General features: G+C 43.2%; 1 protein-coding gene across 1 annotated transcript in view; it reads right to left on the bottom strand.

Annotated features, from left to right (window-relative positions):
• LOC139408775 (WD repeat-containing protein 70) overlaps window positions 1–13,703 on the bottom strand; it is an 84,382-nt gene that overhangs the window by 8,598 nt on the left and 62,081 nt on the right. The window contains exons 14-15 of the mRNA XM_071153086.1: window positions 9,707–9,807; window positions 4,435–4,514 (exon numbers count right to left, since the gene is read on the bottom strand). Coding sequence (XP_071009187.1) covers window positions 4,435–4,514; window positions 9,707–9,807 — 181 coding nt within the window. The remainder of the gene's footprint in view (window positions 1–4,434; window positions 4,515–9,706; window positions 9,808–13,703) is intronic.

Raw genomic sequence — 13,703 nt, 5'->3', positions numbered from 1 at the left:
TGTCGGGGTGGCGGTGAAATCACATGATGGATATTAGAGAAGGGTTCTGTCACCTAAACAATAAGCTGTGTTTCCCTCCTAGTCTATCACGGCACAGCCAGGTGTCTTGTCCTCCAGTTACTGTTCACCCATTACCTCAGTGGGAGTGAGAGAGTCTTCTGTATGAGGTTGAGAGAGCCACACGTCGTCCATGCACCGTGCAGCTGAGTGACTCGTGTGGAAATGACAGACTGGCTGGGTTAAAGAATGGTCAAGTGTGGTGGGTTGTAGGGAGGGGGGAGTGTGTTGATTCAGGAGAGGGGTGAGTGGGAGTATGATACGGGAGTGTGTGTGTGTGTTAGCGGGGGTATCACGCTGCCGGGGGTGGACGAGGTGGCTGTCCCTGGCGTGACTGGAGCCCTGGTGGCTGACTGTGGCTGACGCGTGGCATCATGCCCTGTGGCTGTCTGTTCACTCACTCTCACCCCACGCCATCAGCTAATGGCAAAACTCGCTGATGCTGCCTGCCTCTGAAAGCTGTGTGTGTGTGTGTCAGGGTTTCCGTTAGCTGGTAATAGACAGCTTGTGGATGATAAAAATTTGAAAAGCAGATAAATAAATTTGCCGCCGGCCAAATATCTGGGAGAAGGAAAAAAATCCATTGCTAAACAATGCTGTTTTTTACCTATTCATTAATGGAAATCCCAGTCGATGGAAATACATTTGACATGTCATGCTTATCTGTCTATAGGTTCATTTGCATAATTTTGTGGAATAAAAAATGGGGTGTGTGTACATTCGGTATGCATCTTATTTATCATATGCGCACAGCGTTACAGCCTTTGAGCGGAAAATCTGTCAAACAGCTCTTCGCTGCTGCTAAGCTCCTCAAACAGCTCTTCGTTGCTGCTAAGCTCCTCAAACAGCTCTTCGCTGCTGCTAAGCTCCTCAAACAGCTTTTCGTTGCTGCTCAGCTCCTCAAACAGCTCTTCGTTGCCGCTAAGCTCCTCAAACAGCTCTTCGTTGCCGCTAAGCTCCTCAAACAGCTCTTCGTTGCCGCTAAGCTCCTCAAACAGCTCTTTGCTGCCGTTAAGCTCCTCAAACAGCTCTTCCCTGCTGCTAAGCTCCTCAAACAGCTCTTCCCTGCTGCTAAGCGCCTCAAACAGCTCTTCGCTGCTGCTAAGCTCCTCAAACAGCTCTTCGTTGCTGCTAAGCTCCTCAAACAGCTCTTCGTTGCTGCTAAGCTCCTCAAACAGCTCTTCGTTGCTGCTAAGCTCCTCAAACAGCTCTTTGTTGCTGCTAAGCTCCTCAAACAGCTCTTCGTTGCTGCTAAGCTCCTCAAACAGCTCTTTGTTGCTGCTGGAGTGAAATGTGTGCTTTATAAGCCCAATCATTGCTCAACAATTTTAGATGAGTGTTAAAAACTGTTTTGATGGCTATGCCTAAAATAAGCTACTATTGTTATTCCTCAACTTGTAATTGATGCAAGCTTCCATTCGCCATTCAAATGGAAAGGCAACAGAAGGCAGGCTTCATCAGCATGTCACACAGCATTTTGCAATGATCTAAAGGCAGTATGGATTTTGAAAACATACTTGTTTGAAACCTGAACATTTTACTACATATTATGAGGCATGTCTTACCTTTCTTCAAAGTGCCCTAGCCAAAATTCGACCATATCTGTGCCGGCAATCCTTTTATAAAAGACTTCCATATGACATTGAAACCAGTAGCCTATTGTTTCATAAAGACTTCCATATGACATTGAAACCAGTAGCCTATTGTTTCATAAAGACGTCCATATGTCATTGAAACCAGTAGCCTATTTCTCTCATGTTCTATTGGTTTTCAAATCAACTTTCTTTCACCGTTCAGTAGGCACAATCCTAGCCATATTAGCAATCCATGCTAGTTCTTACATCTTTAGATCTCCCCTCTTTCTAGTGGATATTTTCATCTCTGTCACATGAAACCGCTAGCATGTGCAACGAACATTCGTGCTTAGCCTACTGAAGACATAATAGTTTATCAACATTTTAAGCTAAATGTTGCATCAGCCCCATTACTTTTTAACGTTTTTAAAATTGTTTATATATATAGCCGAGGCCTACTGGTTCTACTCATTCGGAATAGGCTATATCCTTCTCCACAAGCTGACCAAAAGAATAGGTCAACTGTTCTACTATGGGGGAATAGTAGATTAACATAGGCTAGTGATTTTGCTGATCGTTACTGGTCTTGTTGTTTGAGAAAAGGTACAGTGCCTTGCGAAAGTATTCGGCCCCCTTGAACTTTGCGACCTTTTGCCACATTTCAGGCTTCAAACATAAAGATATAAAACTGTATTTTTTGTGAAGAATCAACAACAAGTGGGACACAATCATGAAGTGGAACGACATTTATTGGATATTTCAAACTTTTTTAACAAATCAAAAACTGAAAAATTGGGCGTGCAAAATTATTCAGCCCCCTTAAGTTAATACTTTGTAGCGCCACCTTTTGCTGCGATTACAGCTGTAAGTCGCTTGGGGTATGTCTCTATCAGTTTTGCACATCGAGAGACTGACATTTTTTCCCATTCCTCCTTGCAAAACAGCTCGAGCTCAGTGAGGTTGGATGGAGAGCATTTGTGAACAGCAGTTTTCAGTTCTTTCCACAGATTCTCGATTGGATTCAGGTCTGGACTTTGACTTGGCCATTCTAACACCTGGATATGTTTATTTTTGAACCATTCCATTGTAGATTTTGCTTTATGTTTTGGATCATTGTCTTGTTGGAAGACAAATCTCAGTCCCAGTCTCAGGTCTTTTGCAGACTCCATCAGGTTTTCTTCCAGAATGGTCCTGTATTTGGCTCCATCCATCTTCCCATCAATTTTAACCATCTTCCCTGTCCCTGCTGAAGAAAAGCAGGCCCAAACCATGATGCTGCCACCACCATGTTTGACAGTGGGGATGGTGTGTTCAGGGTGATGAGCTGTGTTGCTTTTACGCCAAACATAACGTCTTGCATTGTTGCCAAAAAGTTCAATTTTGGTTTCATCTGACCACATGTTTGGTGTATCTCCCAGGTGGCTTGTGGCAAACTTTAAACGACACTTTTTATGGATATCTTTAAGAAATGGCTTTCTTCTTGCCACTCTTCCATAAAAGCCAGATTTGTGCAATATACGACTGATTGTTGTCCTATGGACAGAGTCTCCCACCTCAGCTGTAGATCTCTGCAGTTCATCCAGAGTGATCATGGGCCTCTTGGCTGCATCTCTGATCAGTCTTCTCCTTGTATGAGCTGAAAGTTTAGAGGGACGGACAGGTCTTGGTAGATTTGCAGTGGTCTGATACTCCTTCCATTTCAATATTATCGCTTGCACAGTGCTCCTTGGGATGTTTAAAGCTTGGGAAATATTTTTGTATCCAAATCCGGCTTTAAACTTCTTCACAACAGTATCTCGGACCTGCCTGGTGTGTTCCTTGTTGTTCATGATGCTCTCTGCGCTTTTAACGGACCTCTGAGACTATCACAGTGCAGGTGCATTTATACAGAGACTTGATTACACACAGGTGGATTGTATTTATCATCATTAGTCATTTAGGTCAACATTGGATCATTCAGAGATCCTCACTGAACTTCTGGAGAGAGTTTGCTGCACTGAAAGTAAAGGGGCTGAATAATTTTGCACGCCCATTTTTCAGTTTTTGATTTGTTAAAAAAGTTTGAAATATCCAATAAATGTAGTTCCACTTCATGATTGTGTCCCACTTGATGTTGATTCTTCACAAAAAAATACAGTTTTATATCTTTATGTTTGAAGCCTGAAATGTGGCAAAAGGTCGCAATGTTCAAGGGGGCCGAATACTTTCGCAATGCACTGTACATGTGGACAGTTTTTCTACCATCTTCAATGTGTGCATGGGAATTCAGTAAGAAGAACGTTCAAATGTCCAGCGCTACATTTTCCTGACAGAAACCCTGGTGTATGTGTGTATAGTGTTCCGATTGTCTAACAAGCTTTCACAAGCCCCCCCCACTCCACATCATGCAGTGGCTTTCTGTGTTCTGGAGCAGTGCTTTTTAGACTAGGATGGCTGTCCTTCCTGGAACACAGTGACATATGGGAGGGAGCAGGTCACTGGTGACCAGATGGTTGTAGCTGTTTCAAGGTAGCTCCTACCGCTGTAGTACCCTTGAGAAAGGCACTTAAGCCAAATTGCTCTGGTAATTGTCCACCTCGTAAACGGGACTAAATTGTATGCCTTGCACAATGACTTACCCTGAGGGAAAGAGGGTCTATAATGCCTATATGACAGTGTTAGGATCGACAGCTACCGTTGAACTTGAGTTATGACTACAAGGAGCTACTAGCTAGGAAAGAATTAAGTGATCATGGATGGTATATGGTAGGTGTGTTGTAGATCTCATACTAAATAATGCACAGGTGTGTGCTGAGGTACTTACGTGTGATGATGTAGTCTTGCGTCAGTGTCTCCGCCTGCCTCTCTTTCCTCTTGCTCTTCACCACACACAGCTTAGCTCCCCTACACACAGAGAGATAGAGGAGACACCATAGAGTTCATATTTCATTATGTGGGAGACACGGTCAGCTTTATACACCGTTCTCAAACGTGGGTGACTGTAGGTTAGATACAGTACCGGCCAGTCTCTTCTGATCTGCTCCTAACAGGATGGAGTCTAGACAACCCACTTCCGACTAGCGTTGTCGCGATACCAGAATATTGACTTCCATACTGATACCAGGTTTAATATCATGATACTCGATACCAAAATTATACTTGATTTTTACATTGAACAATATGTTGATAAATTGTAGAACAAAATTAACAAATAGAATATCTTCCGTTCTATATTAAATTGCTTGAAAAATAAAACACCTTATTAAATAACAGAAGAATCTTGCAAAACCATACTAGACAACAAAATCATTTAAAAAGTACATCTAAATGGTTTTAAAATATAATTTGATATACGTTAAGCTGAAGTTGCTCATCTATGGCCTTAATATTGGGTCAAATGACATTCATTATACCCGAATACTTTGGTGACAAAACGGATGGCACTGTGATAGACTACATCCAGTTTGCTGAGTAGAGTGTTGGAGGGTGTAACAAGGTTATGTATCGCATCATGAGAGGCTTTGTTGCGAAATAGGAAGCCGATTCTAGATGTAATTTTGGATTGGAGATGCTTAATCTCCAATCTAAAATTACATCTAGAATCGGCTTCCTATTTCGCAACAAAGGAGAGTTCACAGTCTAACCAGACACCTAGGTGTTTGTAGTTGTCCACATATTCTAAGTCAGAACCGTCCAGAGTAGTTTATTAGATTTTTTTATTTTACCTTTATTTAACTAGGCAAGTCAGTTAAGAACAAATTCTTATTTTCAATGACGGCCTAGGAACAGTGGGTTAACTGCCGTTGAAGGGGCAGAACGACAGATTGTCAGCTCGGGGGTTTGAACCTTCCGGTTCCTAGTCCAACGCTCTAACCACTAGGCTACCCTGCCGCCCCATGATGTTAGTCGGGCGGGAGGGCGTAGGCAGCAAAAGAGCATGCACTTAGTTTTACTAGCATTTAAAATCAGTTGAAGACTACGGAAGGAGTGTTGTATGGCATTGAAGTTTGTTTGGAGGTTTGTTAGCACAGTGTCCAAAGAAGGGCCAGATGTATACAGAATGGTGTCGTCTGCATAGAGGTGGATCAGAGAATCACCAGCAGCAAGAGCGATGTCATTGATATATACAGAGAAAAGAGTCAGCCCAAGAATTGAACCCTGAGGCACCCCCATAGAGACTGCCAGAGGTCCGGATGGGAGAACAGGCCCTCCGATTTGACACACTGAACTCTATCTGAGAAGTAGTTGGTCATTTGAGAAGCCAAGGCCATTGAGTCTGTTTGTTAACTTGGCTTTCAAAGATTTTCAAAAGGCAGAGCAGGATGAATATAGGTCTATAACAGCTTGGGTCTAGAGTGTCTCCTCCTATGAAGAGGGGTATGACCCCGGCAGCTTCCAATCTTTGGGGATCTCAGACGATACGAAAGAGAGGTTGAATAGGCTAATAATAGGGGTTGCAACAATTTCGGCTGATCATTTTTTAGAAAGAGAGAGTCTAGATTGTCCAGCCCTGCTGATTTGTAGGGATCCATATTTTGCAGCTCTTTCAGAACATCAGCTGTCTGGATTTGGGTAAAGGAGAAGCGCGGGGGGGGGGGGGGGCTTTGGCAAGTTGCTGCAGGGGGTGCTGAGGTGTTTGCTGGGATAGGGGTAGCCAGGCCTCTGTAGGCCTTTGGCAATAAAAACTACCATAGAAATACAATGAATTTTGCACAGCATACTACGATTCCCAGAGTAAATTTTAACTCCCAGGATGCAATGCTCCACCCAGGGCTGCTGGTGGGCTCGTGGCTACTGCTAGCAAGCCCACAAGCCCAGACAAACAAAGTACTCTAAATATACTGCTGTCATAAGTTGAGTGCATTTCACATTACTTTTGGGTTGTCATATTATAATGCTCACATGAATGTCATGCTGAATATGTTCATGTCATTGTCATGCAAAAATAATTTGAATTTACAGTGCCTTTAGAAGGTATTCATACCTCTTGATTTATTCCACATTTTGTTGTGTTACAGCCTGAATTCAAAACGTATTAAATATACACAAAAGTTTGGGGTCACTTAGTAATGTCCTTGTTTTCAATGAAAACATACATGAAATGAGTTGCAAAATGAATAGGAAATAGTCAAGACGTTGACAAGGACATAAATTATGATTTTTAATAATAATTGTGTCCTTCAAACTTTGCTTTCGTCAAAGAATCCTCCATTTGCAGCAATTACAGCCTTGCAGACCTTTGGCATTATAGTTGTTAATTTGTTGAGGTAATCTGAAGAGATTTCACCCTATGCTTCCTGAAGCACCTCCCACAAGTTGGATTGGCTTGATGGGCACTTCTTACGTACCATACAGTCATGCTCCCACAACAGCTCAATAGTGTTGAGATCTGGTGACTGTGCTGGCCACTCCATTATAGGCAGAATACCAGCTGACTGCTTCTTCCCTAAATAATTAATGCACAGTTTGGAGCTGTGCTTTGGGTCATTGTCCTGTTATAGGAGGAAATTGGCTCCAACCGTCCACAGGGCATGGCATGGAGTTACAAAGTGGAGTGATAGCTTCTCCTTCTTCAAGATCATTTTTACCCTGTACAAATCTCCCACTTTACCACCACCAAAGCACCCCCAGACCATCACATATGGCGTCAAGAACTCCTCCAGCATCTTTTAATTTTTTCTGGGTCTCACGAAAGTTCTTCTTTGTGATCGCAAAACCTTAAACTTAGATTCGTCTGTCCATAAAACTTTTTTCCAATCTTCCTCTGTCCAGTGTCTGTTCTTTTCCCCATTTTGATCTTTTATTTTTATTGGCCAGTCTGAGATGTGGCTTTTTCTTTGCAACTCTGCCTTGCTGGCCAGCATGTTTCAGTTTTCAGCTAACATAATTGCAAAAGGGATTTCTAATGATCAATTAGCCTTTTAAGATGATAAACTTGGATTAGCTAACAAAACGTGCCATTGGAACACAGGAGTGATGGTTGCTGATAATGGGCCTCTGTACGCCTATGTAGATATTCCATTAAAAATCTGCCGTTTCCAGCTACAATAGTCATTTACAACATTAACAACGTCTACACGGTAATTCTGATCAATTTGATGTTATTTTAATGGACTTTAAAAAAATATTTTCTTTCAAATACAAAGACATTTCTAAGTGACCCCAAACTTTGGAATGATAGTGTATGTTTTTTCTCACACATCTCCACACAATATCCCATAATTTAAAAACAAAAAATTGCAAATGAAATACAGAAATAACTAATTTGCATAAGTATTCACACCCTTGAGTCAATATGTTGTAGAAGCACCTTTGGCAGCGATTACTGCTGTGACTATTTCTGGGTAAGTCTCTAAAAGCTTGGATTGTGCAACATTCGCCCATTATTCTTTTCAAAATTCTTCAAGCTCTGTAAAATTGGTTGTTGATCATTGTTAGACAACCATTTTCAGGTCTTGCCATAGATTTTCAAGTAGATTTAAGTCAAAAATGTAACTCGGCCACACAGGAACATTCACTGTCTTCTTGGTAAGCAACTCCAGTGTAGATTTGGCCTTTTAGGTTACTGTCCTGCTGAAAGGTGAATTAATCACCCAGTGTCTGGTGGAAGGCAGACAACCAGATTATCCTATAGGATTTTGCTTGTGCTTAGCTCCATTCCATTTATTTTTTATCCTGAAAAACTCCCAATTCGTTAAGCATACCCATAACATGATGCAGCCACCACTATGATTGAAAATATGGAGAATGGTACTCAGTAATGTGTTGTATTGGATTTACCCCAAACATAACACTTCGTAGGAATTGCTTTTCCAAATTGTTTGCAGTATTACGTTAGTGCCTTGTTGCAAACAGGATGCATGTTTTTGAATATATATTTATTCTGTACGGGCTTCTTTCTTGTCACTGTCAATTAGGTTAGTATTGTGGAGTAACTACAATGTTTTGATCCACCCTCAGTTTTCTCCTATCACAGCCATTAAACAAACTATTTTAAAGTCACCATTGGCCTCAGGGTGAAATAAAAGGGATATACAATGTCTGCTTTTAAAAAAAAAAATGTACCCATCTACCAATAGGTGCCCTTCTTTGCGAGGCATTGGAAACCTCCCTGGTCTTTGTGGTTGAATCTGTGTTTGAAATTCACTGCTCGACTAAGGGACCTTAAAGATAATTGTATGTGTGGGGTACAGAGATTAGGTAAAAATCCTGTTAAACACTATTATTGCACGCAACTTATTATTTGACTTGTTAAGCACATTTTCACTCCTGAACTTATTTAGGCTTGCTATAAGAAAGGGATTGAATATTTCAGCTTTTTTTGTGTGTGTAGGCCAGTGAAAAAAAGTATAAATTCAATCCATTTTAAATTCAGGCTGTAAAACAACAAAATGAGGAAAAAGTCAAGGGGTGTGAAAACTTTCTGAGGCACTGTAGTTACTAGTAGAATAACGTTACAATGCAAATGTCATGTGTGAATATATATATATTTTCAAGTCGTTTTGGAACTAAAACTCCCTTGCACTGGACGGCTTTGTAACACTTTTTGCATAGTTGTTTGGGTGGGCTGGCCCTCATCTGCTCTGCAAGGAAATAATTCCCATATTTCGCTTCAGGAGCCATTTTTGTCAACAAGCTGTGGGCATGGAGGTATGTTTTCGTTAGAAGAAGCCATGCTGTCGGCATTTTCTCTCCCCTCGCTTGCTTCCCAAAAGTGTCTCTCGCTGTGTCAGCTGCATGCACAAGCGCAAGTAGCCTGGCTAGCTTACTACTGCCCCCTTGAGAAGACAGACAAATTACTAGACAGACTCAATCCTTTAAATCCGTACATGACGTGAGACTTCACATATGACAGAACTACGGAAAGTAACAAAAATTCTAGCGCCGACCTGTTTGTCATGTTCTAGTATCAAAAAAGCACCGACGTTTCAGTATACCGTGCAACACTACTTCAGACCAATTATCATTTCTCAATGGGAGTTTGTACAGTGAAGTCAGAAAAAGACTGATGTACAGGACAGCTAAAAACTCGTCATGTAAAAACACAACTTCCGTCCGCAGCTACCGTAAAGGTAAGCATTCTCAGCGCAGCGTACCTGTGACTCTTGACAGGGTCGTAGTAGACCTTAGCCAGTCCGTTTCCAGTCCCCACCATAATCTGATTCAGCTTGGGATGCCAGAGACACCGCACCACACCCTGAAAAAGACACAAAGAGAAACAGACAGGAGATGAGCTTTTCAGAAACATGGTGAACATTCGATTGTAACATGAGATTAAAATAATTCTTAGTGATAACAGGCTGAAGCGGACACAGGCAGGTTTTTAACTGTCGGAGTGGTCTCTGCATTAGCTGACTATATTTGGTCGTCAGGACGCGGCCTGGATCCTTCAGTCTGTGTATGACAGATGGCTCGCTGCCAAGGGCAAATGTGACCACGCTCATCCAGAGTGTGTGTGTGTGGTGTTTGTGTGTATGCAAAAGTGTTTAGCAGTGATGAAGCACCTACGAGTGCATGTGTGTAGAGACTTCCAGTTGATAGGTTGAAATTCTGAGAGTTGCAAAGCAGATTTGTGGCAGCTAACACAGTAGCGGCTGGACGTTGGGATTTTTCTGAATGTAGAGCAGAATCCTCAGGCTATTTTGAGCTCTCTTCATCCCTCTCTCGAAGACCCTATTTGTAACAGTGGGGCCAAAACAGGGGCCAAAACAGAGGAATGGAAGAGGATGCATTGCTCTCACGGATAGGGATGGCACAATTAGCGTACAACCGTGTAACCGACGGTTGTAGACGAAAACCGTAATGAAAATAAAATATCCTGTCAAGTGTTCCATGAGCTGAAATAAAAAGACCCCAGAAATGTTTCATACGCACAAAAAGCTTATTTCTCTCAAACTTTCTGCACAAATGTGTTTACATCCATGTTAGTGAGCATTTCTCCCTTGCCAAGATAATCCTTCCACTTGCATATCATTACACAGGTGCATCTTGTGCTGGGGACAATAAAAGGCCACTTTAAAATGTGCAGTTTTGTCACACAACACAATGCCACAGATGTCTCAAGTTTTGGGGGCTTGTACAATTGGCATGCTGACTGCAGGAATGTCCACCAGTGCTATTGCAAGATAATAGAATGTTTATTTATCTTCCATAAGCCGCCTCCAACGTTGTTTTAGAGAATTTGGCAGTACATCCAACCGGCCTCACAATCGTAGACCACATGTAACCACCCCAGCCCAGAACCACCACATCCGGCTTCTTCACCTGTGGGATCATCTGAGACCAGTCAACTGGACAACAGACGAAACTGTGGATTTGCACATCAACCAAAGAATTTCTGAACAAACAGAAACCATCTTAGGGAAGCTCATCTGTGTGCTCGTCGTCTTCCCCAGGGTCTTAAAATGACTGCAGTTCGGCGTCGTAACCAACTTTAGTGGGAAAATGCTCACCTTCGATGGCCACTGGCATGCTAGAGAAGTGTGTTCTCCACGGATGAATGTATGGCGTCGTTTAGGCGAGCGGTTTACTGATTCCAATGTTGTGAACAGAGCGCCGCATGGTGTCGGTGGGGTTATGGTATGGGCAGGCATAAGCTACGGACAACGAACACAATTGCATTTTATCGATGGCAATTTATCGGTGCCATTCATCCGCCGCCATCACCTCATGTTTCAGCTTGATAAAGGTTCTGTACACAATTCCTGGAAAATGGCCCAGTTCTTCCATGGCCTGCATACTCACCAGACATGTCACCCATTGAGCATGTTTGGGATGCTCTGGGTCAATGTGTATGACAGCGTGTTCCAGTTCCTGCCAACATCCAGCAACTTCGCACTGCCATTGAAGAGGAGTGGGACAACATTCCATAGGCAACAATCAACAGCCTGATCAACTCTATGCGAAGGAGAGGTCGCGCTGCATGAGGAAAATGGTGGTCCCACAAGATACTGACTGGTTTTCTGATCCACACCCCAACCTTTTTCATAAGGTATCTGTGACCAACAGATGCATGTCTGTATCCCCAGTCGTGAAATCAATAGATTAGGGCCTAATGAATATATTTCAATTGACTGATTTCCTGATATGAACTGTAACTCAGTAAAATCTTTGAAATTGTTGCATGTTGCATTTATATTTGTATTCAATGTACATAGACCGTGGTCATTTGTCTGGCCAATTACCGTCATCCAAAATTCCATGACCGTCAGAGCCCTACTCGCTCACACTGAGGTGCAATTTTCTCTATGCATGACTGTCTGTGTGACAGAGAGGGAGGAATAATGATGATTTTTTAGTTCACAAAGGATAGCGTTTTGTATTAAAATAAATCATGAAAATGGTTTATGAATGATGCTGGGCAGTACTACAAGCAGAGATCATGGATGGAGTATTAGTGTGGATGTGGAAATCAGTGGCCCAGTGGGGGATGGGACAGGATGGGGACGGTTAGGACTAGGTGTGGTGTGCTGTGGGGAGGGTCTGTGACTGGTTGAAAGCTGCTTAACGCCCAGCTGTTCAGCTTCCCACTGGGCTCCAGTTGGTAAGGGGACCAACACACAGCAACCAAAACACACACATACTATTAGGAACTCACCTATTCCCACAATACCTATGCATTACACATCATGCACTTACATAAACACAGTCAGCCAAACAGCCCCTCACCACAACATCCCAGATCCTCAAACACTTGCCTAGCAGACCCCCGAGGCACCTCCAGCAGCTCTGTGGTGACGGGCGAGTGAGTGTAGTGGACATGTCAGGGTTAATCTACCCCACTGACCATGTGGCAAAGTAATTGATGATTTAGAAAGATCTAGAAAATGCTCCCAATCAGAACTTTAAGAAATGTGAAATGTGTAAACATGCTGCACAAACGTATCTGGACAGAACTGTGTGTGTGTGTGTATAGCGTAATGAACCAAAGCGCCCCTTGTAGAGATGCTTCAATGACAATCAATGGGCAGTGTGTAAAACAGCCTATCACGGTCGCTATGGTACCGGAGCACATCAATCACATCACATGCATGGCATTGAGGAATTCCGTTCCACTCCAGTGGAGCTCAATCACAGTTCAGAGACTTGACCCAGAAGCATCCCAACACAGGCAAGAACCAAGTAGAACCGAGCCTAGCAGAGCTCAGCCCAACACAGGCAAGATCAGCAAAACCAAGACCAGCAGAACAAGTCCGATCCAACCCAACTGACTCAGCCCAGCCAGGTATGGCCCAGCCCAAGCCAGCAGAGCTATGCGGTAGCCTCGCTGAGCAGTAGAGGGTTCCAATGTGGATATTCAGAGCCGTGTGTTTACAGTGTGGGGAATACACTGTTTACACTCCTACTCCACACAAGGTTGTAAGGACACATCCATACAAAGCCTAACTATCACCCCCCTTTTCCCCATGCCACAGCTGACTATTTACCCACAGCAGACAGAAATATAGCGTTGGTACCATCAAATGGGAAAATCTCTATGAAAGTATCCGAGTTTGCCTGAGCACCCCATAACTGAAATCAGAATGACCTCCAGATAGGCCCTTGTGGAGGAGCGACGTACTGAGCCACAAAGAGGAGAACCACCATGGACATTGGCCCACCTTCCACCCTCCTCACACTAAAGATGAAAGCATCTCTATCAAAGAGCAGGAGAGGAAGGCTACTGTTCGAGAGCCATCAAGCGTGAGAAGTGAAGTGTTGCGAGTGCAGACATCAACACACAAATGTGACACACACTATGAGAATGTGAGGCTGGGACAACGCCTCACCGACACACAACACCCAGCCACCAGAGATAAATACCCATTACACCCACGGGGTCTTTGTCATTTCTCCCCAGAGGAATCTACCGTAGGGTTCCCGGGACTGCTACATCCACCACTACTCTCACTGATAGGTATATCTCAGAGGTATTTCCCACTGTACCTCAGCTGGAGTGAGTCTGTGAGTCCTCACCTGGTTCATGCCCGTTGTCATCGACAGAGATAAGCTTAGAGTGGCTGGAGTATTTACCTAACCCAGGCTAAAAACTCCTCCACGCCATAGCACAGTCTATGCCCCTGGTGCAGGGGTTATGAAGACTGTTTAGTCGGA

This window comes from Oncorhynchus clarkii, chromosome 5 (assembly GCF_045791955.1).
Source record: "Oncorhynchus clarkii lewisi isolate Uvic-CL-2024 chromosome 5, UVic_Ocla_1.0, whole genome shotgun sequence".
Classification (NCBI taxonomy): domain Eukaryota; kingdom Metazoa; phylum Chordata; class Actinopteri; order Salmoniformes; family Salmonidae; genus Oncorhynchus; species Oncorhynchus clarkii.
This window is presented reverse-complemented; position numbering and strand designations above follow the sequence as displayed.